The 27,620-nt window shown below is 36.0% G+C and overlaps 1 protein-coding gene across 1 annotated transcript in view; it reads right to left on the bottom strand.

The window, feature by feature from the left end:
- LOC127649460 (adhesion G protein-coupled receptor A3-like) overlaps nucleotides 1-27,620 on the bottom strand; it is a 63,298-nt gene that overhangs the window by 11,232 nt on the left and 24,446 nt on the right. Inside the window, 12 exon segments of the mRNA XM_052134939.1 lie at nucleotides 1,368-1,467; nucleotides 1,469-1,566; nucleotides 4,854-5,015; nucleotides 6,102-6,251; nucleotides 6,663-6,864; nucleotides 7,625-7,736; nucleotides 7,739-7,788; nucleotides 8,859-9,072; nucleotides 10,964-11,124; nucleotides 11,495-11,566; nucleotides 14,087-14,158; nucleotides 19,503-19,574. Of these exon segments, the coding sequence (XP_051990899.1) occupies nucleotides 1,368-1,467; nucleotides 1,469-1,566; nucleotides 4,854-5,015; nucleotides 6,102-6,251; nucleotides 6,663-6,864; nucleotides 7,625-7,736; nucleotides 7,739-7,788; nucleotides 8,859-9,072; nucleotides 10,964-11,124; nucleotides 11,495-11,566; nucleotides 14,087-14,158; nucleotides 19,503-19,574 (1,465 nt within the window).

Raw genomic sequence — 27,620 nt, 5'->3', positions numbered from 1 at the left:
ACTGTACAATACAGAACAACAACTTTATTGGTACGTGTCCAATGGCGGAGAAGAAACCAACTCTTTTGACACTCTCTTTAGTGCTCAAAAGGCTTGAGGGCTGTCGCTTTGTGTGTGGGGGGTGTCTAATATGTACAGTGAGTGTGGCTTTCTTCAGATTGGTTTGATTGCTTTCAATACACAGCCAATAAAGTCATAATTTATGGGTGTTTCTTCAACTTTTGACACTGTGGACTTCTAGAAAGTAAAGTCTCATTAAAACATGTTTCACACTCTCAATACTTTAAATAATTGGTCTGCTAACAATATCCCACATTGCCTGTATATACTGTGTGCATCAGAGAAGATTTGTGATTTTGACCAATTTGTCTGAAAGTTATGAAAATTCAAACAACAGTGTCATTTACAGCACATTTCAACTTCTATATTGTGTTTAATTGAATTCTGTTGTGGAAATGACGGTGATTAAAGATATATTGTAAAAAAAAAAATCATAAAATGGCTGACTGTCTTGATAAGGATAATTTTTTTGTACACTAAATACAAACAATTACACACAAAAGTATTATAACAGTTTTTGCATAATTTGTCCAAATTATGCTTACAAGTGTTATTTACGTCAATTTATTTTAGTTTTTTTTAAGCATTACTAGTCTATTATATCAGCTCAAGCTTGATCTTCACTAACTTAACAAGTACACTAACTTTTGAAAAAATCTTTATTAGGGGCAGAATTGCTTGATGTAATGGAAATGACACCACAGCTATTGGACAGTCATAATTTTTGAAAAACTGATAGAAATGGTTTGCGTTTATTTCATCATTGTCTATGTATAATATTACATAAAACATAAACATATGTTTTTTTTATAGATTTGTATAATTTAATGTTGAAAGTCTTGGTCTGGGCAAAGGGCGTATATCTATACATAAAAAGGCTTTTGTTAAGTCACACTGAAAGCTTGCAAATTCAATTTAAAATTTGAATTAAATATAGATATACTGTATGTAACAATGCGATTTATGCACTGAATCCACCACAGAAACCAGCACTTATCTGCTGATTTTAAAATGCTTATGACAGATGTCACTGTCTTGACCTCACAGCGACAAGCTGCCACCTGGATTTTTTCGGCTATTAGTTGCATAAAGCTGAGAGATTCTCAACTTTTTTAATTCTCTATCTGCTTGCTCCCATCAATCCCACAATCTTCCACAAGAGCCTGCCGCTCAGCACCCAAAGGGAATTTAAAAGGACTGCTCATCTCCACTCATGTCACACCTCTATACAGGTACTGTAAAAATACACTTCACACAATTACATACAGGAAGATCCTGAGAGACCAGCCCAAAATTCTCCAACTTACCTTGAGAGCCAGAGCAGACAGGTTGCTGGTGACGTTGCATTTGAAGTTGAGATGACGTTCTAGGTTCATGTCGGGGTCTCTGGGAGTGAAGTGGGCCATGATTACGGTCTGGTGCCACCTTCTGGAACAACGTGCAGGTCATGCCATTGAAGCTGCTGGCCTTGATTGCATGAGCCTCCAGAGCAATGTTATGAGAGTTCTGTTGATGTACACAAGGAAAAGAACTGTGCTGCTACCACTGAATTGTTCTGACAACTAGAGGTGGTTCACCCAAAAATGTAAGTTTTCTCATCATTTTCCCACACTCATGACATCCCAGATTTGTGACTTTCTTTTGTTTGCAGAAAGCAAACAAAGATTTTTAGAAGAATATCTCAGCTCTGTAGGTCCATACAGTGCAAGTAGATGGGTGCCAAATGTTTAAGCTCCAAAAAGCAAATAAGTCAGCATAAAAGTTATCTAAAAGACACCAATGGTTAAATCCATATCTTCAGAAATGATACTATAGGTGTGGGTGAGAAACCGATCAACATTTAAGTTCATTTTTACCATAAATTCTCCTCCCTGCCCAGTAGATAGCAGTATGCACAAAGGATGCGACTAACCAAAAACAAAAGTTGAAGAATGTTAAAGTGGAGAGTGATAGTAAAAATCATATTGCTTCAGAAGATATGGATTTAACCACTGGAGTCTAATTGATTACTTTTATACTGTGTTTATGTGCATTTTGGCACTTTGCAATTTTGGCACCTACTCACTTGCATTGCATGGACCTACAGAGCTGAAATATTCTTCTAAAAATCTTTGTTTATGTTCAACAGAAGAAAAAAAGTCTTACATGTCGCGGATGGCACAAGGGTTAGTAAATGATTATACATTTTCCTTTTTGGGAGAACTATTCCATTAACTATTATTTCATTATGGATGGATTCATGGAAAGGCATGTTCCTTTTCAATAATGCCAATATGTTACATGCTAGACAACCTACAGGGACCCCCAGAAGTATTTGGACACTTAAAGGTGATGTGTTTAATTTTTTAAGTACTTTTTCTTATTCCAGCTTAATATGCAGTGTCAACTAGAAGCAAGCCACTGGTAGGTTCATTTTCCCCAAAAGTACTCTGTGGTGTTCTGAAAACATTGCTCTATTTGTTTGTCAATCTGAATATCCCAATATATCGACACTGGCTCAACTAATGGTGTATGTCTGCAATAACTTTTAACCAACTGATTCCTAGGTAATTTTTAGTGGATGTACAGCATGAAGTCAGTTTTCCTAAAGTTCAAACAGTTGTCCTCGCAGAGTAACCACAACTGTAGATCATCACATTAACCATGGACTTGTTCAACTAACCCCTCCGTAGATCGCTACCTCATTGTGGTGGAGGGGTGTGTGCGTGTGTGTGTGTGTGTGTGTGTGTGTGTGTGTACCCCAATGACTCTGGGAGCTGTATTGTCTGGAGCATTGGCTCCTGGTAGGTTCTCCCTTGGCAAATTGGTCCCAGATGAGAGGCCAGAAGAAGGGTGATCCAAAACTCCCCTAATGATGTGGCCAGCAGGAAGTAAAGTGACCTAGTCTGGAACAGGGAAATCGGGGTCCTTTCCTGGAGCAAGGCATGTGAGAGGAGCTCGTAGGCGAGTGCCTGGTGGCAAAGCTTTGGCCCATGGGGCCCAGCGGGCTTCGCCCAAAGAAACAATGTGGGGCCACCTCCTCGTGGGCCCACTACCTGCAAGGAGAGCAATAGTGATGCACAATGGGTAGCAGGCGAAGGTGGAGGCTGTGCCGACTGAACCTTGGTGACAGAAACTGGCTTTTGGAACATTGAATGTGACCTCACTGGTGGGGAAGGAGTCAGAATTAGTGTGTGAGGTTGAGAGATACCAGCTAGATATAGTTGGACTCACCTCAACACACTGTTCTGACTCTGGAACCAAACTCATGGACAGGTGTTGGACTCTCCGGACTTCTCAGAAGTTGCTCAGGGTGAAAGGCATTGTGCGGGTGTGGGTATACTCATAAGCCCCCGGCTTGGCGCCACGACCTTGGAGTTTAGCCCAGTAGATGAGCGGGTCACCTCATTGCAACTTTGTGTTGCAGGAGGAAAAGCTCTGACTGTGGTCTGTGCTTATGCACTGAACCACAGTCCAGAGTATTTGGCCTTCTTGGAGACCCTAGGAGGGGCCCTGGAGAGGGTGCCAGCTGGGGACTCCATAGTTCTTCTGGGTGACTCCAATGTCCATGTTGGCAACGATGGAGATACATGGAGGGGAGTGATTGTGAGGAACGTGTTGTTCATAAGTGTACTTGGTACTAGAGCACCTTAGGCCAAATGTTGATGATCGACTTTATTGTGGACTCCGACAGGGCTGTCCCTTGTCACAATCTCGTTTGTGATATTCATGGATAGGATCTCGAGGCACAGCCAAGGTGTGGAGTATGTCCAGTTTGGGGATCTCAGGATTGTGGTCCTGTTGGAATCATCATGCTGTGATCTTCAGTGCACACTAGGAAATTATGAGTCCGAATGTGAAGCGGTTGGGATGAGGGTCAGCGCCTCCAAGTCTGGGGCCATGGTTCTCTGCTGGAAAAGGGTGGATTGCTCTCTTCAGGTAGGGAGAGAGCAGCTGCCCCAAGTGGAGGAGTTCAAGTATCTCTGGGTCTTGTTCACGAGTGAGGGAAAGTTGGAGAGTGAGATTGACAGGCAGACCGTGGTGGTGAAGGAGCTGAGACCGAAAGAATAAGATTGCGAATACAAGCGGCCGAAATTTGCTTTCTTCGTGGGGTGTCAGGACTCACCCAAATAGGGTGCAAAGCTCTGACATCCGAGAGGGGCTCGGAGTAGAGTGGCGTAGTGGCTAAAGCACAGGGCTGTTAATCAGATGGTCACTGGTTCTAACCCCATGGCCACCACCATTGTGTCCTTGAGCAAGGCACTTAACTCCAGGTTGCTCCAGGGGGATTGTCCCTGTAATAATTGCACTGTAAGTCGCTTTGGATAAAAGCGTCTGCCAAATGCATAAATGTAAATGTAAGTAGAACCGCTGCTCCTCCGGGTTGGAAGGAGCCAGTTGATGTGGTTCGGGAATCTGATTAGGATGCCTCCTGGACGCTTTCCTCCGGAGGCGTTTTGGGCATGTTCAACTGGGAGGAGGCTCAGGGGAAAACCCAGAGCACGCAGAAGGGATTATATCTCTCGGCTGGTCTGGGAAGGCCTCAGGATGAGATAGAGGATGTGGCTGGCTTTTTGTCAAATGCTTTGGTGTAAAGATGCGCCTATGTTCTATTTCTTTAAAATAAAAGCCACTTTAATATTTTATCATAAATGTGTATGCCATAAAAGGTGTCATGCATAATGCAGAAACTTGTCACACTGTACCATTTGTTTTATATATAAATATAAAAGTGACTTTAGGGTCCAAATATATTTTGAGTTCCCTGTACATTCTCTCTACATATCACTCAAAAACAATTTCACAGTACTCACAGTAGAATATGCAATAGCCCCATTACTGAGGCGGAGAACAGCAATCCTCTGAAGACACTCAACGATACGTGAACAAGCTCTGGCCTCCCTCTGAGCCATCCATAACACTCGCTCATCAGCCAGCATCAGATTACTGGAGATATCCACCATCACATCTCCCAGCTGAGAGAGGAAAAGCAGTTAGAGAAAATGTGTGCACACCCACTCCCAATACACCACAAATTCCTCCAGACATACATTATCCTCAAACAGACAGCATACTAATTCAATGCACACACGAAGACATTTAGTCACACCCACCACACAAACTTTTTGGTTGTTTTGCAACAACATTCCATGAGATCAATTTCAACCCAAAATGAAAGTCCTGCTTCATTTACTCACCATCGTTTTATTCCAAACCTATATGATTTAATTTCTTCAATGGAACACAAAAGGTGATGTTAGGTACTTTCATTGGATCTTTTTTCCAACAATGAAAGTGAATGGTGACTGAAGCTAAACATTCTGCCAAACATTTCCTTTGTGTTCCATAGAAAAAGAAAGTAATTCAGGTTTGGACCAACAGTGGTGAACCATCCCTTTAATTGGGGAAAAAAATCCTAAACATTTCACTCATACTGTATGTGCACAAAACACTTGAAATGACTGGAGGTAAACTAATGACTTAATCTTTTTTGAGAGACAGAGGCTACTGAATAAAATGAGATATTGAGATTCTGAGACATGTTCAGCATTCCTACACTAAAGGATTGCACAGTGCATATGTTGTTTAATAAAAACAATTCTGGACCACTAACAGCCTGTTCTTTGTTAACTCTGACAAATTGCGTGCTAAACATTTTCAGTTTGTGGGAAACACACATGTTTCCCACACCTTTTGAGAATCGTTTAAAAACAAAGAGTGCACTTACTAAGAGCAATTTCCAGCTGACATATGCTGAAATCTGAGAATTAATTGGTCCAAAATCCTGCTTTATATGAAACGCCATATATGCTCTGATAGTCTGTCTCTCTTTTTGTGTTCAACTAAATTAAGTAATTCAGGTTTGGAACAACATGAAGTAAAAAAAAAATGGAATGATTGACATTTTTGTGTCAACTACTCTTTTAACAGTTTTGTGAGCTTTTGACAGAATTTCAACTTCAAAAGCATCTGAACTACTTCAAGAATTCATCATAACATCAGCCTTTTCTTTTTTTGTTGTTGAGTTTTTCCTCAACATGGCATAATCTTAATTGGCATACATCTTTATACTTCTCCGCAAACTTGCCAATCTTCTCAATCATCTCCGCTACAAAGATAACATCCACCTTGTCTGAGAAGTTGGGCGCCTCTGCAGTGTATGCCAACAGCTGCTGTGTGGTCTGAACCGCATTGGTCAGGTTTAGAGGCATCTGACATGAAAAGAATTCGAGGTTAACCAAGAAATTCAAGAACCTGATGGACCCTTTTCACATTTCCAGGTTGGGAATGTGTAAGTACACTATAGCAGTGGTAAACATCTGTAGCAGTAAATGGGATACCACAGCAAATATTCTTTTAGCCTTCACAATTGCTCCAACAGTTTAAAAAAAATTATTGTTATTACATGCATGTTTCCAAAACTTTAACACAAAGTATAGTGTTATAAAATTAAAAAAAATCAAATTACATTTAAATAAAAATGCTAACAATATATATGCTAGTATATTAAAACAGAAATAGGTCATCAGACTGTGAAAAGTGTCCATTGCATATTATGAGGGTGAAATATATAATGGTGAGTTACGAAAGCATAAAAACTGGCTTACGAAGAAATGATTTACCTGGTTAATGATATACAGCACCCGTGTGACATCTTTCATATATTCACAGCGCGAATAGTCCTCTTCTGCCCACTGCCCACCACGGTCACACCGTCTCCACGCCCGCCGGTCTTCTGCCGAGCTGCCCGAATAGATGCCAGCGCTAGTCACTTGACGCTTACAGGGCATGTATGCTGTGATGCCAGCCAGTGTACGGGGCCATCTACAAAACGACAAATGTTGAAATTGTTTCATTTACAACTTGACGCAGAACACAGCAAACATAAATCCACTTGTGACAAAAATGGACAATAATGGAAATGTAGAAATCTAAATAAATGACGTTCATCAGAATAATGTTGCTTTAAGTGGATAATAGACACAGTGCAAAAATGCTTTAAAATATATGCCCTATAAACCAGAGTCTATATAATCAGTCTTAGTCCTTAATCCATTATACTTGAATGCAACAGTACCCTGAATATATGCCCTATAAACCAGAGTCTATATAATCAGTCTTAGTCCTTAATCCATTATACTTGAATGCAACAGTACCCTGTTGCATTCAAGTATAATGTTCATATTTCAGATCTATAACCACTAGAGTGCAGCGAAGAGCTGAAATACAAGGGAAACCAGCATTTGTTTTGACATTGTCTGCAATTTATGTAAATTTTTATCAATTAATGCAACAATCTACAGATGTGAATTATGTTTCCACTGCATACAACAGAGCTTGCCAATAGATAAAAAGGTGGAAATGGGACATGATTAACAAGGAATGTTACTTTTAACATCTTTACCAGTGCCAGAGGCTTAGGAGGCACACATCTCTGATAATAGTATATCATTTGTCGAAAATAATATGTCGAAAAGTGTGCATAATTATTTGGGGATGGGAGAAGAGTTTGGTGGCACTGTTTCAGAGAATAATCTTTTGAAACAAATCTACAGTATCCTGAGGGTTTAATAACCTGACTCACCTATACTCTCCTTTGTTGTTTGACACCCGATCTGGCAAGCAGTACTTGGCAGAATTCTCCAAAACCACAATGTGGACCGTCCTAGTGTTGTTGCCTCGACTGGTGCGCACCGGCACTCCCAGTTTCCTGTGAATCCCGGCTGGATGTTGGAGATGGTCAAAGCACTGTGTGAGGATGAATCCAGTTATTCCCAAATCAAACAAGGAGAGAAAACTAGTGTTGCTCAGGGTGGAAATTCTAGCTTACCATCTTATAGATTTTAGCAGTGCGATTGAATATTAAGCAGGCTTTACTGTTCAAGTTCAAAATATTTTTTTCTAAATGAAAAATTATTTACTCGTTCTCATGCCATCCCAGGTGTGTATGACTTTCATACTTCAGCAGAAAATAAACAAAGGTTTTTAGAAGAATATCTCAACTCTGTAGGTCCATACAATGCAAGTGAACGATGATCAGATATTTGTAGCTCTAAAAATCACAAAGGAAACAGAAGTGATTCATATGTAGGTGAGAAACAGATCAAAATATCACTTTAACTTTCTCCTTTCTATCTGAAAGTAACATGTGGTGCCTGTTTAGTTTCACTTTTACATCTGAGAGTGAAAGTTCAAGTGGAGATTTAGAGTAAAAAGGACATAAAATTGTTCTGTTTCTCATCCACAGCCATTATATCGCTTCTGAAGATATGGAATTAACCACCAGAATCATATGGATTACTTATAGGTTTCCTTTATGTGATTTTGGAGCTACAAAAGGTCTGATCACCATTCACTTGCATTGTATGGACCTACAGCACGGATATAGTTTTCTAAAAATCTTTGTTTGTCTTCTGCTGTAGTAAGAATGTCATACACATCTGGGATGGCATGAGAGTGAGTAAATGATAAAATAATTTACATTTTTGGGTGAACTATCCCTATAAGTTCCACATAGCTCTGTAGTATTTTTCATGTTCCAATCATTTACATTTACTCTGCCTTTTTTCACATTAAATAACCTGTTCCTCAGTCTGAGATTCATCATATTACAGAAATAAAATGAGTTCATGTTGACTTTTAGTTCAGGCAATTTCCAGCACATGTAGATCACGTGTTAGTTCATATTTCCATCATATGTAACTTCATGCTCCAAGCCAAACACTGCTCTTAGTTAGAGATTAATGTAGTTCTAGTGCAGAAGTGGTGTTTTGCTTTTGGCATTAGGTTTATTTCCCACCAAGGCCGGTTTCCATTACCTGGCTATTAGGGAGCAGTTTTGCACCATGCTTTTCTCGATGTAGATACCCTGAGTGGCATCAGATTCCACTATCTTTCCATCCTGATACCACAGAACCTGCATGTCCTCGTCCACAAAAGAGGCCATACACTGGAATGGCAGGCTATCTCCCTGGAAGACAATCTGATGCTGGGATGGAGTCATTTGGAAGGAGGGAAGCTCTAAAGGGGCATCTAAATAAAGAATAAAAACATCAGAGAAAAAAAAAAAGACAAAGAATGTGTTTGAGATCTGAAATATCATGTGGTAAGCCACATGTGATTGCTATGTGCAAAAGCTGACATTTATGAGTGGTCCGAGATTGCTCATTGCAGTTCTTGCATTGGCTTTGGTTAGAAAGCATGTCCAAGATCAACATAAAATGGGAGGCCCGAAACTAGGCTGTCAAGCTTTTATTGTAAGTATTACTTTGTTTTGTTTTTTTGGTGTAAGAAAGTAACTAAATTAGAAACAGATAAGGAATCACTGGTATGTGGGAGACAGAGCAACATTTTTAAATTCAACTAAAAATAAGGAGGACTGTAATGTTATTTTTTTTTATATTTAAACTCATGAGAGGTGAAAGTGAGAAAGTCATAGCAGGTGTTTCAGATGTATATTTTCAGTTGATTTGTTTGTGGTATTTAAAGCTTATTTGTTGTATGTGAAGATTTTTTTAATATTCAAGCTTCAAGTAACCCATTCAACCGATTTTAATAAGGAAACAATTTGTCAAATTAGCTATTCAGGGTTCCAACTCTTTTCAAGGCACAATTTTCCAGGATATTTCCAGGACATTTTATGTGCCCAACAAGTGAAATATTTCAGCAAACACATTTTTAATTTGAGCTTTTGTTTTGACATTTCTGTGTGTATTTGACTGTTTCTGTGTGCCCTGACCTCCAGATAAGCATTTTGCTACATGGCCCAGAGTGATTATTAATCACTGTAAAATTGTGATTTAATTCAATAAATACAGAGTCTGCATGTGCTGTGCACTTCAGAAAGCTCTGCTCACTTTCATCTCATGCACTCAAGAGCACTCATGATAATAATGATGAGATGTTTTCAGTATATGATTGCCCGGCTTCACACATACATTTTTATGTGCACATCACTTGTAGATTATATATTTAATTAAATCACATACTTTTGCAGTTTACTTATCACACTAGAACATGTCACAATTTTTATTAGATTAATTGTGCATTCAAACATTAATTTTCATCCAAATATGTAATATTGCATGACTTTGTGTTTTATAGCTAATGCCATTTTATAACTAGATTCCGTACATTTGTTTCCGCATTGACTTCGATTGTTGAATAATTTAAAATGTATTCATTTTATCACCATGCTACCAACCCAGTGTGTGAATGAAAAATCTGTGGTTTGACCATCATCGTTGTCTAAAGTTTATAACAAAAGTGTTTTTTGGTTAACAGCAATGTTGAACAAAAAGAAAAAATCTTATTTTGTTTTATATCAATCCTTAAATCATGAAGTTGGAGCAAAGCAAAAATTACAGCAGATGAACAGGGATTCATTCACAAAAATATTTTCCAGGACATTTAGGTATTTTCCAAATTTTCCAGGACTGGATAACTTCATTGCAAAATTCCAGGTTTTCCAGGATGCGTGGGAACCCGGTCTATTGATATAGTTAACATAATATGTCTTAAAAGCAACGGTTTCATTAACAGACTTAAAAATATGAATGATAAAATTATAAATCTGAATAGAATCCTATGTCAAAATGTCAAAAGCCAGAATAAGAGATAAAACAGATTTAAATTCAAAGCATCAAAACATTTAAAACTATTAGAGCTGAATGAATGAGGGCCAACCACATTTTTACCCATTACTTAACCCCTTAAACTCTGGTGCATTTTTGGGCTCAAATTGAAAAGCTCACCATTCACACATACTGTGGAATAGTTCCAAACAATTGGTCTCATTGTTCAGAGAACCGATCAAATAAGAAAAAGACTTAAATTGTTAATAAATATTATTGTATGAGTTTATAATATTATGATAAACAGAAAGTATTGTGGGGAGGGTGTGTGAGTGTGAGAGTAGACTTACCACAGGTGAGTGTTTCAGGTCTGAGAGACATTATAAGCTGGCCATGTAGGGAGCGAGGGAACGAGCAGCGTGTTTCCTTCACGCCCACCCCCTTCTCTTTTATCCAGACCACCAACCATTGAAGGTTACAGTCACACAGGAGATAAGGGCTATCAAACTCCCTACAAAATGTATGCAGCATGTTAAAAAAGGATTGTGAATAAACAAACTATATCAGAACCTAAATTTTGAGAAGATCCTCATTAAATTTAGGCCGGAGGTAAAAACTCTAGAGGTTCCCCATCCAAGTATCGATGCGTATGAAGACATGCCAAGTGTTATGATACAATACGTGTTCAAGTTACTGAATAAGATGCTTTGTTAACTGAAGCTCTAATGAAGTGGAGAACAGCTGGAGGGAATGATATTGAGGCTGTAATAGGGTATCTGTGGGTTTTTTAGATGTTCCAAAGGGGCATTTTTATTTCCAGTACTATTCCACCATTAAAATGAATTTGAAACATGTCCTGCAAGGAGATAATAAAAACTTACAGTATTTTCAGAGAACCAAGACTGTCAAAGATCCCTTGAGACAGCGATGAAAACTTGTTCTCTGAAAGATTACTACAACAAAAAAAGAGGGGTATAAGCAAAATGTACCATGCTAATTTGACATTCAGATAAACATTACATTTGAAACAATAAAAAAAACAATACATAGCAATGCATGGCTAACTGTATCATAGTTATCCACAAGTATTCTGTAGCCATACAATTTGGACTATACAATCAGTGACCACTTTATTAGCCACTCACTGGATGTTTTTTGTTACTGGCACAATTCTGAGTAAACTCTAGAGACTGTTGTGTGTGAAAATCCCAGGAGATCAGCAGTTACAGAAATACTCAGACCAGCCCGTCTGGCACCAACAATCATGCCATGGTCGAAATTACTGAGATCACATTTTCCCCATTCTGATGATTGATGTGAACATTGACTGAAGCTCCTGACCCGTATTGAAAGCACCAGTTCGCCTTTTGTTTCATTTTATGGAAACAATATGTTGCCAAACATCATTTTTTGTTCCAGTGAATAAAATCAATGAAATACATGGTTTTGGAATGACATGAGGGTGAGCAGATGATGACAACTTTCTTTTTTGTAACAATCCCTTAAAATGGAGTAAAATCTGCAAATTAAACTTTCATTTAGATTTAGAGATCTAGTAATCTGAGAAATGTAAGCATTGGGGAACATATGTCATATTTGGTGTGTTTCCATGATGAAGTTCTACAAAAATGATCTTGGATTGCTTTTGTTAGTACTGGTCCCCTTTATTCAAGCAGGTTCCATTAACGTATTAAACTAAAATCACCATGACAAACAGTTTATGTTTTCAATTTTTCCTGTATGCCCTTGACACCACATCTCTTTGGGGCAAAATCTGCTCAGTGGTTTAATTGAAATGACTGGATCAGTTATAATCTTCACCTGGTGAAGACGACACTCACGAATACATCTACAGCTGTTGCTGCACCCAAGGGAAGTCAACGTTAAAAATGCTCATCTAACAGCACCTGTTATGAGTTTGACCATTCTGTTAAATGTAATTAGGTACATAAATCTCAGCCAAACACCACTAATGACATTTCTTTCCCCATTACTGTAGTTTAAAATGAAACGTTATTAAAGCAACAGTAAAATTAATAAATGTAAGAATGTGTAATAATAATAATATTAATTAACAAATATGTGTAAATGTGATAAAGTAGAATTAACGCTATAAAACATAATAATAAAACATGAATAGAAACAATGCATCCTAAGGACCTTTTCATTCTGAATTCACACTGCGTTATTTTGCATTAAATTGCAAGAAAGACCAAATGTTTTTGTTTCGCTCATGGTGTGAATAGACTTCCTTGAATTTCTTCGCTACTTGTTTACTTGACGACTATGGGAAGAATATAGTAACAAAAATTCTTCATAAATGTGTAAACGTATCATTCAATTTGATAAATGTCATACATGCATTTTACTATCCACACACAAATGCCTTTCAACTTGTGTCTGTGAAATTCTGAATAAAATGAACGTTCACTTATTTTTACAAATAGACATATTTGCAAATACAAATACAAATGTTCCCTTTTGTATAAATGTTACACAATTTGCATGTCTAACCAAATGAAGATTTTACAAATTAAACAAAAAAAGGCCTTGTGAAGTATTGAAGATGCATTGGTGGATCAAGTGACATGCATTAATTGACAATTCTTTGTGTCTATTCTGTTTTATTTATTTGAATTTTGAGACTTACCATGGCTGACCCACACACAAACAACTACCAATGAATAAGTCCTAAATTCATCCATAAGTGTGGGCACATCTACCCACCAATTTGGGAAAAATTCACAAATGCGTGTTATTAGTAGGGGTGTAAATTGGACGTTTGATCTTGATTTGATTCAGGGTCCTGCGATCAATATTCTGATATTATGTGCCTATTTTACACAATCAATTATATTAATTTACATCAGTAAAATGAGACCACCGTCTAGTGGTAGCAGCTTTTATTACACAAAGTTATGCATGGATAGTGTAAGGCAAAACCAGCGGAAAGCGAACATTTATATTCACAAATGTCTCTATTTGTATAAATAGCTGCACATTAATTTAATAATAAATTACACAGACACAAGTAAAAAACATTTGTATAAGGCTAATAACACGCATTTGTTAAGTTTTCCCAAATTGATGGGTAGATGTAACAACATTCATGGATGAATTTATGACTTGTTCATTGGTAGTTGTTTGTGTGTGGGTCAGCCATGGTGAAAACAGCTAAACAAAAAACTTGTAATTCCAGTAAATAAAACAGAATAGTCACAAAAACATGTCAATGAATGAACGAGTGTCACTTGATCCACAAATGCAAGTTCAATTTGCCATTTGTGTTTAATTTGGAACAAGCAGAAAGGCATTTGTGTGTGGATAGTAAGATGTATGTATGACATTTATCGACGAAGAGTTTACGCATGTGAATAATTTTGATACTATATTCTTCCCATAGTAAACAAAGCAGTATTTCAAATAATTGCCCATTTTTTAAAAGTTTATAGCAGAGATAAAACATGACTTACAGTTTAACAAGATTTGTGAGACCCTTAAAAACGTCCACATGGAGGCAGCCAACCAGGTTTTTGGACAAGTCACTGCAAGGCATAAAAGATAAGGGAATGTGTTATGTGTGAACTTGTACACATCAGTGCAATATTATTAGAGTCTTTTACTCTTGTGAAGTAGAAATATATATATAATATTTTACAACCTATATTATCTTAAAGAGGTAATACACAGTTACATACCATTTGCAACAAGCATTTTAATACACCTGTTATTTTCAGAATAAAGCCAGTACATTAAAGAGGGATGGTAAATGACAAGGTTAGAAGTCATTACCTGGGCCAGTTATCCTGCATTTCTCACAAAGATATTTAATAATCGAACCATACTTAAGTGAAGACCTGCCCTTTGAAAATCAAAACATGCCTATTAAAAAGCACAAAAGATAAATTTCATGCAACACAAAATAGGAACGGATCACATGCCTCAATTAAAAAAATTTTTTTTTTCAATATTGACAGCCAAACTACCATTACATCCCAGGAATAGCGTTACTACTGTCAATCTAGCAGCAATTTCATGCTTTAGATAAGACAGAACATGCTTTTTGGCAGGGTTCCTTAAACCCCATCTAATCACTTGTTTTAATGTCAAGACACATGTTTTAGACATAAAAGCAGGAATCATAAATTTGATTTTAAGATGTATAACTTTGATTTATTATATTTTTTTCTATTCCAATATTCAAATACAATTTTCTGTGCACTTGTGCAGTCACACATACAGTTGAAGTCAGACGTTTATATACACTTAGGTTCAAGTCATTAAAACTAATTTTTTAAACAATCCACAGATTTCATATTAGCAAACTATGGTGTTGGCAAGTCATTTAGGACATCTACTTTGTGCATGACAATAAGTTCTACATTACAGAGAAATAATAAACCGTAATAACGAGCATTTAAAATATACATTTTACAAGCGCACGAATGAAGCGAGCCGCAGCGACACTGGCAAAAGCGGTAATGATTCTGAATGTGTCGAAAAAACTGCAAGGAGTCTATGAACATTTTGTTAATTTATAGGCTAGAGAGAAATGCACATTAGGGTTTTGCCAACAAACGATGATCTCGGAGATCGACAATGGTCAGAGAGATCGCCAATTACTGATGCCTTTGATGATGTCAAGATTACCAAAATTTCAGTAGTCAGTACCAATACCTGTGAAATTTCACGGTACTGGATACCATTTTCGGTACCAAAGCAAAACACAAAAACAGGTTACTGAACAACACTCTTTTATTAACAAAGTCTACAAAACATTAGCAGCAGAACTAAGAACAAAAATATGCCATTGAGCAACACTTTAATTTAAATATATTATTTTGGAATTAAAACAAAACTGTACAATGTATGCTTAAAGTATACTATAAAGTACTATTTCCAAACTAATGTGCAAAGTGCTCTCTTATTAATAAAGCTACATATTGCCAATTTTCTTCAAGATAAGAAATGCACAGTGACATATATTGTTATTAAATAAGTCACGAGCCATCACGTTCTAATCTAGCTGCATTAAGATGAGCGTCTCCGAGGCAGTCTCTCTCTCAGCCGGGTGCAGTTTCAATCCCCCCCCCCTTAGATTGGGACATTCGCGCACCTCATAGAAGAGGCCAGTTTCTGAGTTTATAGTTATATACATGATCTGCTTCTGTATTATTTGAACTTTAATAAAGCTTTTTTCTTTTAAAGAGCTCTGCTTATTCCACAACGAGAGTGCTTCTGAATTTACTTTCATTTTTTTTATAATTCCCTAATACTTTGGGATCTACATAAGATGAAGCTGCGAAAGTTTAGAGTGCATCTGTACTGTGATCAGTGTAATTCTTCCTCTCCTCCATTAGGTGTGAACTGCAGTGCTGCTCTCGCGCTTCATCATTATAGTTTAATGTGATTTCATGTTATGTTAAATGAGATCAAACGACTATTCGACAATGAACATAATGATAATATGCTTTTAAACACTTCTACTTTGCTTGTCGCCATCTTTTGCTTGTTGTGAGCATTCTAAAGTTCCCGACTCTGCATGGGAACCAGGTAGACCAGGTACTCGGTACTCCGTTACCTTCAGAAATTCTGGTATCGTAAAAAAAATGTGTTTGAGTACCGACTTGGTTCCGAAGTACCGGTATTTTTGACAACACTAGTTACTTTTTATTAATTTTTATTAAGGTCAAACATGAAAAAAATATTATATAAAAGATAGGGATACTAAACATTAGATCTCTTTCAACCAAAGCACTAATTGTAAATTAAAATATTACAGATCATAGTTTGGATGTGCTCTGTTTCCCTGAAACCTGGCTTAAACCAGATGAGTATATTAGTTTCAATGAATATACTCCCCCAGGTTATTGTTATAAACATGAGCCTCGTCTGAAGGGTTGAGGAGGATATTACTACGATTTACAGTTAAGTTTTTGGTGTTGAGGACAGGATATAAGTTTAAGTAATTTGAACTAATAATCCATAATGTAACACCATCAGATATAAATACAAATCTGTTGTCTTTTGCCCTTGCTACAATATATAGATCACCTGGAGCTTATTCTGATGTCCTTGGTGAATTTGCACATTTTCTATCAGATCTAGTAGCTACTGTAGATAGAGCTTTAATTGTTGGTGACTTCAACATTCACATAGATAATAAAAATGACACATTGGGATTTGTATTTATCGATATTCTCAACACGCAAAATTTTACAGGACCAACTCATTACCATAATCATATGCTATAACCTTGGGAGAAGGTTGTTGTAACAAATTACTGACTGGTGGTGGCGTAGTGGGATAAAGTGCATAACTGTTAATCAGAAGGTCGCTGGTTCTATCCCCACAGCCACCACATTTACATTTATGCATTTGGCAGATGCTTTTATCCAAAGCGACTTACAGAGGCCTTATTACAGGGACACAATGGTGGTTATTACAGGACACAATGGTGGTGGCTGTGGGGCTCGAACCAGCATCCTTCTGATTCCCAGATTACCAGTTATGTGCTTAGACCACTACACCACCACCACTCTACCACCACCACAATGGACACCACCACTGTGTCCTAGAGTAAGGCACTTAACTCCAGGTTGCTCCAGGGGGATTGTCCCTGTAATAAGGGCTCTGTAAGTCGCTTTGGATAAAAGCGTCTGCCAAATGCATAAATGTAAATGTAACTTCAAAGACATTAGCCATGAAACTTACAGTTCTTACAAAATCTTTATTTAAACAGTGGCCATTAACACTTACTTAGTTTACTCACTTTAAACCATTACTTGCACTGCTCATAAATAAGTAATATTGGCATTATATTCATGAGGTTAGCCAGAGGGGAACTGGCAGCCACAGTGAGTCTGGTTTCTCCCAAGGTTATTTTTCTCCATTAACCAACATCTTATGGAGTTTTGTGTTCCTTGCCACAGTCAACTTCAGCTTGCTCACTGGGGTTATTAATACAATTATTATTTAATTATTTATTTATACACACTTCATAATTGTATATCAAACTACACAATGATGACTCTAAGACTTTATAGATATAATGGTTTCATTTTCTGTTAATGCATGATTTTCTGTAAAGCTGCTTTGAAACGATGTGTGTTGTGAAAGGCGCTATAAAAATGACTTTACTTCAATCTGATGCAAAATTTGTTGTCAGGACCGAAAAAGCGTGTGTAGGCAAATAGGCCTACAAACCTGACTTAGTTACACCAGTTCTGTCTGGATGAATAGGCCAAATTTCGAGCAACTTCCAGCTGCCCAAAATATTTGCCCCAAGTTAAACAATTTAAAGTCAATGCTACCAAATACTAACAAAGTGTTTGTAAGTTGAAGCTTACATTTTTGACCCACTGGGAATGTGATATAGAAATAAAAGCTGAAATAAATCATTCTCTCTACAAATATTCTGACATATCACATTCTTAAAATAAAGTATTGATCCTAACTGACCTAAGACAGGGAATGCTTTCGATGATTAAATGTCAAGAATTGTGAAAAACAAAATTGTGAGTTTAAATGTATTTGGCTAAGATGTAAACTTCTGACATCAACTGCATAAAAATAAATAAATACAAATAAGTATAGGCCCTGTGCCTACATTCGTGACTGATTCAAAGATATTTAATGCATTTTATTACTATTTCAAAATCACCTCTTTATGAAGCAAACTGCATATAATACTTGAAATTTAAAATTTAACTTCAAGTCCCATAGGATTTAAAAATGTATCTTCTTTATCATTAGATCCCAACGACTGTAACTTTGTTATTGTTATGGATATTTGTTTTCTCCATGTTTAATAAAGTGCAAAGAATGCATACAATTTTTAAATAATAAAATATATTAAACAGACTTATTCAGGACATTACAGAATGTCACCAAAATCCAACAATATAGATGTTAATACTACAATTAATTGTCTAGTATATATTTAATGAATGTATTTGCTATCCAGTTCTGCTTTTGGAAATATATTTACACATAATCAAAGACATAAAAAATAAAATAAATCACTGTTTAGCATTTATTTTATTTTTTTTGGTTTTTGGAATGATGCCACATTATGATTGCAAACCATGGTGTTACAAAGAGAAGACTTGGAGTCAAATTTTTGTTATCTATCATTACTTTGTTTTACATTTCAAACACCATAAGCAATCTCGTTTGAACGTTCTGGACATTTTCAAAAAGTTGGAAAAGTAAGTTGGGTTATAAAACTGGGAAAATTCATATTGTGCACTCTCTGAAAAGCTAGTATGACAGAATTTCTTTTTCTTTTCAGGGGAGCTGTATACTTCTCCATTTAACCAGCCAAAGAGCAGTTTATATTGGCAAGGAATGAGTCATATTAAACAACTGCGTCATACATGTGAACCCTCACAGTGTGTCTAAAACATATCTATAACCAAAAACTCACCACATTTACATTCAACTTTCTTCCCACTTCACAAATATGGAAATCAATCTGCACCCTCCTTTCATTTAGCTTTCAACAGTTTGTACACACTCAAACATATACACACTCGCAACCACTGGCATGTGTTAAAGTAGATAGCATTAGTCCTGCTGCGTCGAGAACTGTCTGGAAACAGTCCATCTGGAGTAAAGAACCACATAGATGTCTTATTTCTGTGGTTGCAGACCCAATTGTTAAAACTGTGTGTTGTAATGGAATCAGAACATTTCCTCAAGTGTGCTACATCCTATTGCTCCATGGAGATGTCAACTAAAGCAATAAGCCATGAGAGGCTTTGTGTTACTGTGTTTTTACTGTAATTTTAAAACAACTTTGAACACTCCATGTTTAATCAGAACTATACATTTAATAAAAAAGCTTTTCAAAAATGTTGATAAAGAAAAAGACTGAACAATACTTACAGTCTTTTGAGGGCATAAAGTCCATAAAAAGCTCCAGGTTCAATATGCGTGATTATGTTGTTCTTCATGTCCCTGCAAAAGAAAACGGGTTAGATGTTGGACATTATAAAATAAAAACATCAAAATCTTTGGTCTTTGGTTAATTTCATACACACAATTTAAACTTGCACTACACAGGGCAAACCCAGCCCTATAATTCAAAACTCAGAAAACACACCAGTGAGTATAACACAAAATAAAACACCTTTTGATGCTTAGATGTGCTCTATCTAAGAACCATAAGCATGCATGCCCCCCTTAATCCTTGTGCACCCTTCATTATGGGTGCATTCTTGAGGCCTAATTTGACCCCAAACAATAACTGTATAGTTTTGTACCATAATCATGGAATTTTTATAAAGTAATGTTATAACACTAAATATCCCAATACCATTGGGGTATTTCTTTTAACCTTAATTACTAAACTAAACCATTCATTTTCATAAAAAATAAATGGTATACAGTTGAAATCAGAGGTTTAAATACACCTTAGCCAAATACATTTTCAAAAAAATATTTCACAATTCCTGAAATGTATTCGTAGAAAACATTCCCTGTCTTAGGTCAGTTAGGATCATAAACATAAATTGCTGGAATGGTGGTCCATTCCTCCAGACAGAACTGGTGTAATGGAGTCAGGTTTGTAGGCCTCCTTGTTCACGCACACTTTTTCGGATTGAGGTCAGGGCTTTGTGATGGCCACTCAAATACCTTGACTTTGTTGTCTTCAAGCCATTTTGCCACAACTTGACGTATTCTTGGTAGGTCATTGTCTATTTGAAAGGTCATTGTCTATTTGAAAGACCCATTTACAACCACGCTTTAACTTCCTGGCTGATGCCTTGAGATGTTGCTTCAATATATCCACATAATTTTCCTTCCTCGTGATAACATCTATTTTTTGAAGTGCACCAGTCCCTTCTGCAGCAAAGCGCCCCACAACATGATGCTGCTAGCCCCATGCTTCATGGTTGGGATGGTGTTCTTCAGCTTGCAAGCCTCAACCTTTTTCCTCCAAACATAACGATGGCCATTTTGGCCAAACATATTATTACATTTTGTTTCATTAGACCAGAGGACATTTCTCCAAGAAGTAAGGTCTTTGTCACCATGTGCACTTGCAATCTGTAGTCTGGCTTTTTTATGGTGGTTTTGGAGCAGTGGCTTCTTCCTTGCTGAGCAGCCTTTCAGGTTATGTCAATATTGGACTCGTTTTACTGTTGATATAGATACTTGTCAACCGGCTTCCTCAAGCATCTTCACAAGGTCCTTTGCTGTTGTTATGGGATTGATTTTCACTTTTCGCACCAAACTATGTTCATCTCTAGCAGACAGAATGCACCAACTTCCGGAGTGGTATGAGTGCTGCATGGTCCAATGGTGTTTATACTTGCATACTATTGATTGTACAGATGAACATGGTATCTTCAGGCATTTGGAAATTGCTCCCAAGGATGAACCAGACTTTGGAGGTCCACAATTTGTTTTTCTTAGGTCTTGGCTGATTCTTATGATTTTCCCATGATGTCAAGCAAAGAGGGTTGAAGGTAGGCCTTAAAATACATCCACAGGTACACCTCCAATTGACTCCAATTAGCCTATAAGAAGCTAATTGTCTAAAGGCTTGACATCATATTCTGGAATTTCTCCAAGCTGCTTAAAGGCACAGTTATCTTAGTGAATATAAACTTCTGAACCACTGGAATCGTGATATAGTCAATTAAATGTGAAACAATAGGTATGTAAACAATTGTTGGACAATTTACTCATGTCATGCACAAAGCAGATGTCCTAAATGACTTTCCAAAACTATAGTTAGCTAATATTAAATCTGTGGAGTCACTGAAAAATTTGTTTTAATGACTTCAACCTAAGTGTATGTAAACTTCTAACTTCAACTGTATATTTACACATTATCAAAGACATTAACAAATCACTATGTTTGCCAAAGTTTAGCATTTGTTTTTAGTTTGAGGTGTTTTGAACCATCAGTTTTTGCAACGATGCCACATTATGATTACAAACCACGGTGTTATAAAGAAAATATTTAGAGTAAAATCTTTGTTACCTATCATTTATTTCAAACTTCCCAGTTAAAAAAAAAAAAAAAAAAAAAAAAAATCAACAGAATTTGGAAATTGGGCATTCCAAAAATTGGGGAGAAAAGGGGATTAAAACAAATCAAAAGAATAAATAAAAAGAAAATAAATGTAAAAAAACAAAACAAACATCAAATCAACAGAAATGAGCAGGTAGGAACAGTGATAATTCATTTTGTGTGCAAACATAAGAAAAAAACATTTTGCTCCCACCACTAAGCATAAACTTTCTCACAATGGAAAAAAAAAATCAACTGTCTCAAACTCATCCTTTGATCTGTGTGTGTGTGTGTGTATGCCAAGTCTCAATATGCTTTTTGTTTTATATAAATAGTTTTTATTGTTTTATTGAACTTTTTTTTATTAGAAACAGCATCTAAAAAAACAGAACTCCAGCTCGAGATGCTAAATAAAGAAAAACTAAGCAAAACTAAAATGTACATATATACAAATGTAATGAATGAAAAACTATAGTATTTCACTGTTATTATAAGGCTCGAGTCTGGGGTAGTATATACCAGTATATATCAGTGCCAGTGGGTAGTATATATCAGTGCCAGTGTAACACCATGTGGACTGCCTTTTGAAATGCCTCCCACCCCTCTCATTTTACTTTTGTCTTAACATTTGAGAAAATGGACCAACTAAACTTATTTATTTTATGCACATTAGTTGAAAATGGAATGCTCTTTTTTTAACTGCCAGAAATGTTCTTTGCAATAATATAATGTAAATAATATAAATGCACCCACTTGTGGACTAAGGAAACAATGTCAGTTTAAGAATCAGCTGACTTTCAAATTTGAATATTATTGCCACAGAGATGAAGGAAACCATGTGTTTTAAGTTCAAAAGCAGTAATTTTTGACCCCAAAAAGGGTTAACAAATCACTTTCATTTAGCAGGGTAACATAACATGCGAATGGGAACTTCTTCAAACATTAGCAATTCAATAGGCAAAATGAATCAGTTTAGGTAACTCAATAATATCCTGATGTACTGCACAATAGTTAATCTAGTGCCTTTGGGACAACATAGCTCAAAATGAATCAGCGTGCAACAATCCTAGAATGGGACATAAGATAAAGACACTCCATAGCCAAACAGTTCAAAGACAATTGTCAGTAATACCCGGAGCCCACACCTGTGCAAGTCACAAACATCACAGAGTTCCTGCGTCAAAGGCTGGCTAACCCAGCAAGTTTCTTTGATGTCATGCCATTTGTGGTTTATAGGTGGAACAGTGTAGCACACAATACATGATATGGCAAGAGTGAAGGGTACACTGTTGATGCCAATTATAACCGGTTCTTTTTTGGGGAAAAACAACAACTTTTCTGAAAAATGATAAATTAAAAAAATATAAGTTATGAATTTTATTGACTACAAGAGAATGCAAGCATATACAGTATGATTGTTTATATTCTACATAATTGGTCTATACTAGGGGTGGGAATCACAAAGTAACTGGCGATACGGTATTATATCGATATTGATAATTGCAATTAATTATTTTTGGTGTATTGCGTTTAAAAACTGTGATATATTGTGATATTTTAAATGTAAACCATTTATTTGTGAACAAACAATACAAACCCTCAATAAGTCTTTTTATTTTACATTGTATGATGACCTGGAATGTGGAATGGATTCTTTTAGTGAATCTCTTTTGTGTTTACTTTAGATAGGATGTAACTGCTACTTGTAACTACTAGTAATTTCGAGTAATTTGTAATATATATTATATTGTTGTTATTAATGTTAATAATAATTAGGGATGCAATGATTCGATACCTGGATCGGTATCGGCTCCAATACTGAAGCTTTTAGAAGCATCGGGTATCGGTAAGATGAGCCCGATCCAAATCCGATACTGCATGTTAGTCATGTTTGGTACTGTCAAGCTCCAAAAATGAACCATAAAAACACCTTTAAAGCAGTTCATATGACTCATGTATTTTATTCAAAGCCTCTTGAAGACATGTGATAGCTCTGTGAATCACAAAAGGCGGTGGTTAATAAGTAAATATATAGTATGTGCAGAACCAGCGCGTTAGTGAATGGTGCTGCTCTGTTACCACAAACTCATGTACAGGCTGGTGATGCACTCATGGCTATTTTTAGCCTTCACAGCGGTGTGCAATATTTGAGCACTACTCAAGAACAGCATTTCAGATGTAGATGTTCGTTTCACTAATTATATGCATTTAGAACAGCACCGGAGGTGTATTTGACCAGAATTTGAATAAGAAGCGAATTAAACTACTATGAACTTGCCTACAAACAGACACATACAGGACTTCCTGTTTAGAATGTCAAAATAAAAGGGCGAGGGTTTAAAAAAGCATGATTTAAATATATTACTGTTGTATTTAAAATTAAAAAGTCAATAATAATAATAATAATAATAATAATATTACTAACATTTTATTATTATTATTATTATTATTATTATTATTATTATTATTGTCATCATTAGAATTTGTTTACAATTTATAACAATATTTAAGTTGAATGGGTTCCAAAAAATAACTGTGTGAATGAAAAAGTCCAGAAGCGAAAAAAAGGCAAAAATAAAAACACTGATTTATTTTCTACTGAAGACTTGAAGACTGTAATTACTGTTAATTAAGCTGCAACATTATCCAGTATACTAGTTAATAATAAAGTGTTTCTTAATAAGCTGTACATTTATATTGAAATAATGTGTAGTTAGAGATTTGTGTTTTTCATATTAAAGAGTACTACCAATTAGTTCCACACAATAATGTATAATAAGATATTCTAAACTAATTATGCAAAACGACAACACCGGCATCGGCTTGGGATTGTTATCGGTCGATACAGAGATTTTTGGAATCGGATTGGAAGAGAAAGTGTGGTATCGGTGCATCCCTAATAATAATAATATAGTTATATTACACTTTAAAAACCTATGGCATTTATTTTGGCATAACACTGTAGGAAGAACTGAGTTGCTGTCTGTAGGCAAGTTCAAAGTAGTTTAAATAAGCTTCTCAATTGATAAGATGCTCCTCTGGAGACCATCTCACTTCAACTGAATGTTTTAAGTGAACATACCTATCAAGCATCTACATCTGGAGTTCAGAGGATCACTCATATATTGCACACAACTGAGTTGTGTCAACAACTGAGAGGCACTCATTTGCTGAAGTGTGCGGTACATGCAGACTGCATTTACCTTTTATACACATCCTTTTGCGATTCACAAAACTATTGTATGGCTTCAAGAGACTTAAATATATAATGCACAAGTCATATGGACTACTTTAATGGTGCTTTTATGCTTTTTTTTAATGTTCTATTGGATCTTGACTGTAACGATCATGACACACAATAACGGAGCACTGGAAAACAAGATTATGACCAAAAGAGTGGTCACTTCACTTCTGGATATGTAAACTTTAATGTTCAACATAGACAATGCTTTTACTGAATCTTTGAGACCTATTTGGACATAAAAATGACAAACCAATCACTACTGCCAAATCCAAAGTAAGAACACTCATTATTTGGTAGTGCCCGACCGATTTATCGGTCGGCCGATATTAGTATTACACCGATATATCGGTATCAGCGTATCGGAAAATATATATGCGCAGATATGAAAACTTTTTTCAAAACATATAATGCGGAAAACAATGCTTTAGAATTGGTGTCATAACATTTGTCCAGCAGAGCATGCTCTGACTCCATTCTTTACAGAGCTGAGCTGACAGTGGCTCAGCAGACAGTGTTAAGAGGTGTCTTCTTGGTAATTTGCTAACTAGTTTGTGAAATGCATACTGGAAAGTTAATAAACAACTAGCGAACCACTTCACTACTTTCATTGTTTGTCAGCTCAGTGGAAGCTAATGTGTAAACATGAATTCACCAAACTGTTTTGTTCAGGAATCACAATTTGATACCCCCTTCAACCGAAAAAGTCCAGTCATTGCATTTATAAAATGTCATATTTTAAAGTCTGGCTTTTGGCTCTGGATGACATTTTATTTTTATTCTTTAGTTTAATGGTCAACCTTTGACTGATACTAAACAGTAATATTGATGTTTATTTAGCTATGTATTGTATTTTTATTTATTGTTTATTTAAATGGTCAGCAACTGACTTATACTAAACAGTACTGATGTTTATTTAGCTATTTATTGTATGTTTATTTATTCTTTATTTTCTTAGTGTTCATTTTTAGAATTTTTTGACTGTATAATAATAATAATGTCAAATATTCTTTGATAAAAATATTTAATAAAGCAGCCTTCTGAGTACATTTGCATAGTCATATCGGTGCAAAATCGGTGAACAATCCACATAGAAACGGTCTGTTTTCATTCCTGCTCAAAGATTTACTATATCGGTAATCAGTGAATTTTTCCCCTATAAAATCAGTATCGGTCTCAAAAATCCCACATCAGTCGGGCACAATTATTTGTTAACAATCACTACAACTTATTTCCATAACTTATTTTTTTCATGACTAAATCAACATTTAAACTTTAAATTCCTGCATTATCATGCTACATGCATCAACGTGTATTTCAAACTCAACTAAACAAATATTCAACATTCGGAAATTCTACATCACTATGGATAAAATAAACTTGCTGTTAAAATGGATACGAAAAGGGACATCATAACGCGATTTGGGCGTTTTAAGTACATGCAATACCAAATATTCAACCAGGGAGTAAGGCTACATTTCTTTGGCAATGATATCATATTCGGTGTATACGATGTATACCGTGGGTGATGAACCGAAGGGTTCATTGTTTTTTTTATTGATAATGATTACACCCCTTATAACCATGTCAATGTATGTACATTTTATTTTCAGGGCTAGCAGTAAAATCAATTGGGAATCATTTCAAACAAAAAAGTAGCAAAAAGTTACGTTTTGCTATGGTTTATGGATACATCACCTTGGTAATACCATGGTATTCTTTGAAGAAACTTACCTTTGTGTACCATTTAAGTAGCATTGCATTTTAATATGGTAATCATTCAGAACCATGGTATTATACATTTATAATGAAACAGCCACAGAATTTTTTTGTAAATACAAGACAAAATATCCATAAAAATTAACCATTAAAAAGATATCTTTAAAATTCAGAGCAACAACTACATGTATTCAACATAATACTGACTACTACTACTACAAAAAAGAAAAAACAATTTAAAGTCTGTAGTGACAAATAAACCACTCTTACTAAAAATAATTCAAGAAACTGATCCCGAGAGAGTTTTTATTTCAAGCAACTGTTGACTTGGCTTTGAACAGTAGATAGACTCTCCAAACTGTGAGAAATTGTTTTCCTTAAAATATACAGAGAAGAGCCAGTTGAACTTTAGCTCACAATGCGCAGCTCTCTGGAGTGGAAAGGCAAACACACGTCCCAATTGTACAGCTCAAATCTCTCTTTACATAAGGGTGGGTGGGGGCAAAAAAGGGGTAAAATAAAATCTCAATGCACTTCTGCAACTTCTTGGAATCCACTAGGACTGGTCTTGAAAAACGCATTTGAAATTTTATGTATAGTCAAACCTTATCAAAATTATAATGCCTCATTGTCATTGTCTGAAATATAATTTAGCATTAGGGTACATGAGGCATAAAGCATTAAATGGAATCATATTTTAAATCAATATAATGATTTTGGGTTCGGTCCTGCAAATGTTTTCACCATTTTTACCTTCACCAATTCATTTTAAGTGTCCCTGCAGATTGAAAAATATATTTTTCAAAAGTTCTGATATTGTATTTCTTGTAGTCTCTTGATTAGGTCATAAAAGCATGCATATAATAATTACAAAAGAATTAGCAAAATGCTTTAATTGATTCTCCAGTATTCAAAAGTGAACACACACACTCAAAGCACAGACACAAAGACAAAAGCTCAGAGAGCATAGAATAATGCATTAATCAGACTGCTGACACCTCTGGTTTAAGCTCCATTCATT

This window comes from Xyrauchen texanus, chromosome 1, assembly GCF_025860055.1.
Source record: "Xyrauchen texanus isolate HMW12.3.18 chromosome 1, RBS_HiC_50CHRs, whole genome shotgun sequence".
Taxonomy (NCBI): domain Eukaryota; kingdom Metazoa; phylum Chordata; class Actinopteri; order Cypriniformes; family Catostomidae; genus Xyrauchen; species Xyrauchen texanus.
Note: the sequence above shows the minus strand (reverse complement) of the source record. Positions and strands in the feature narration are given on the sequence as shown.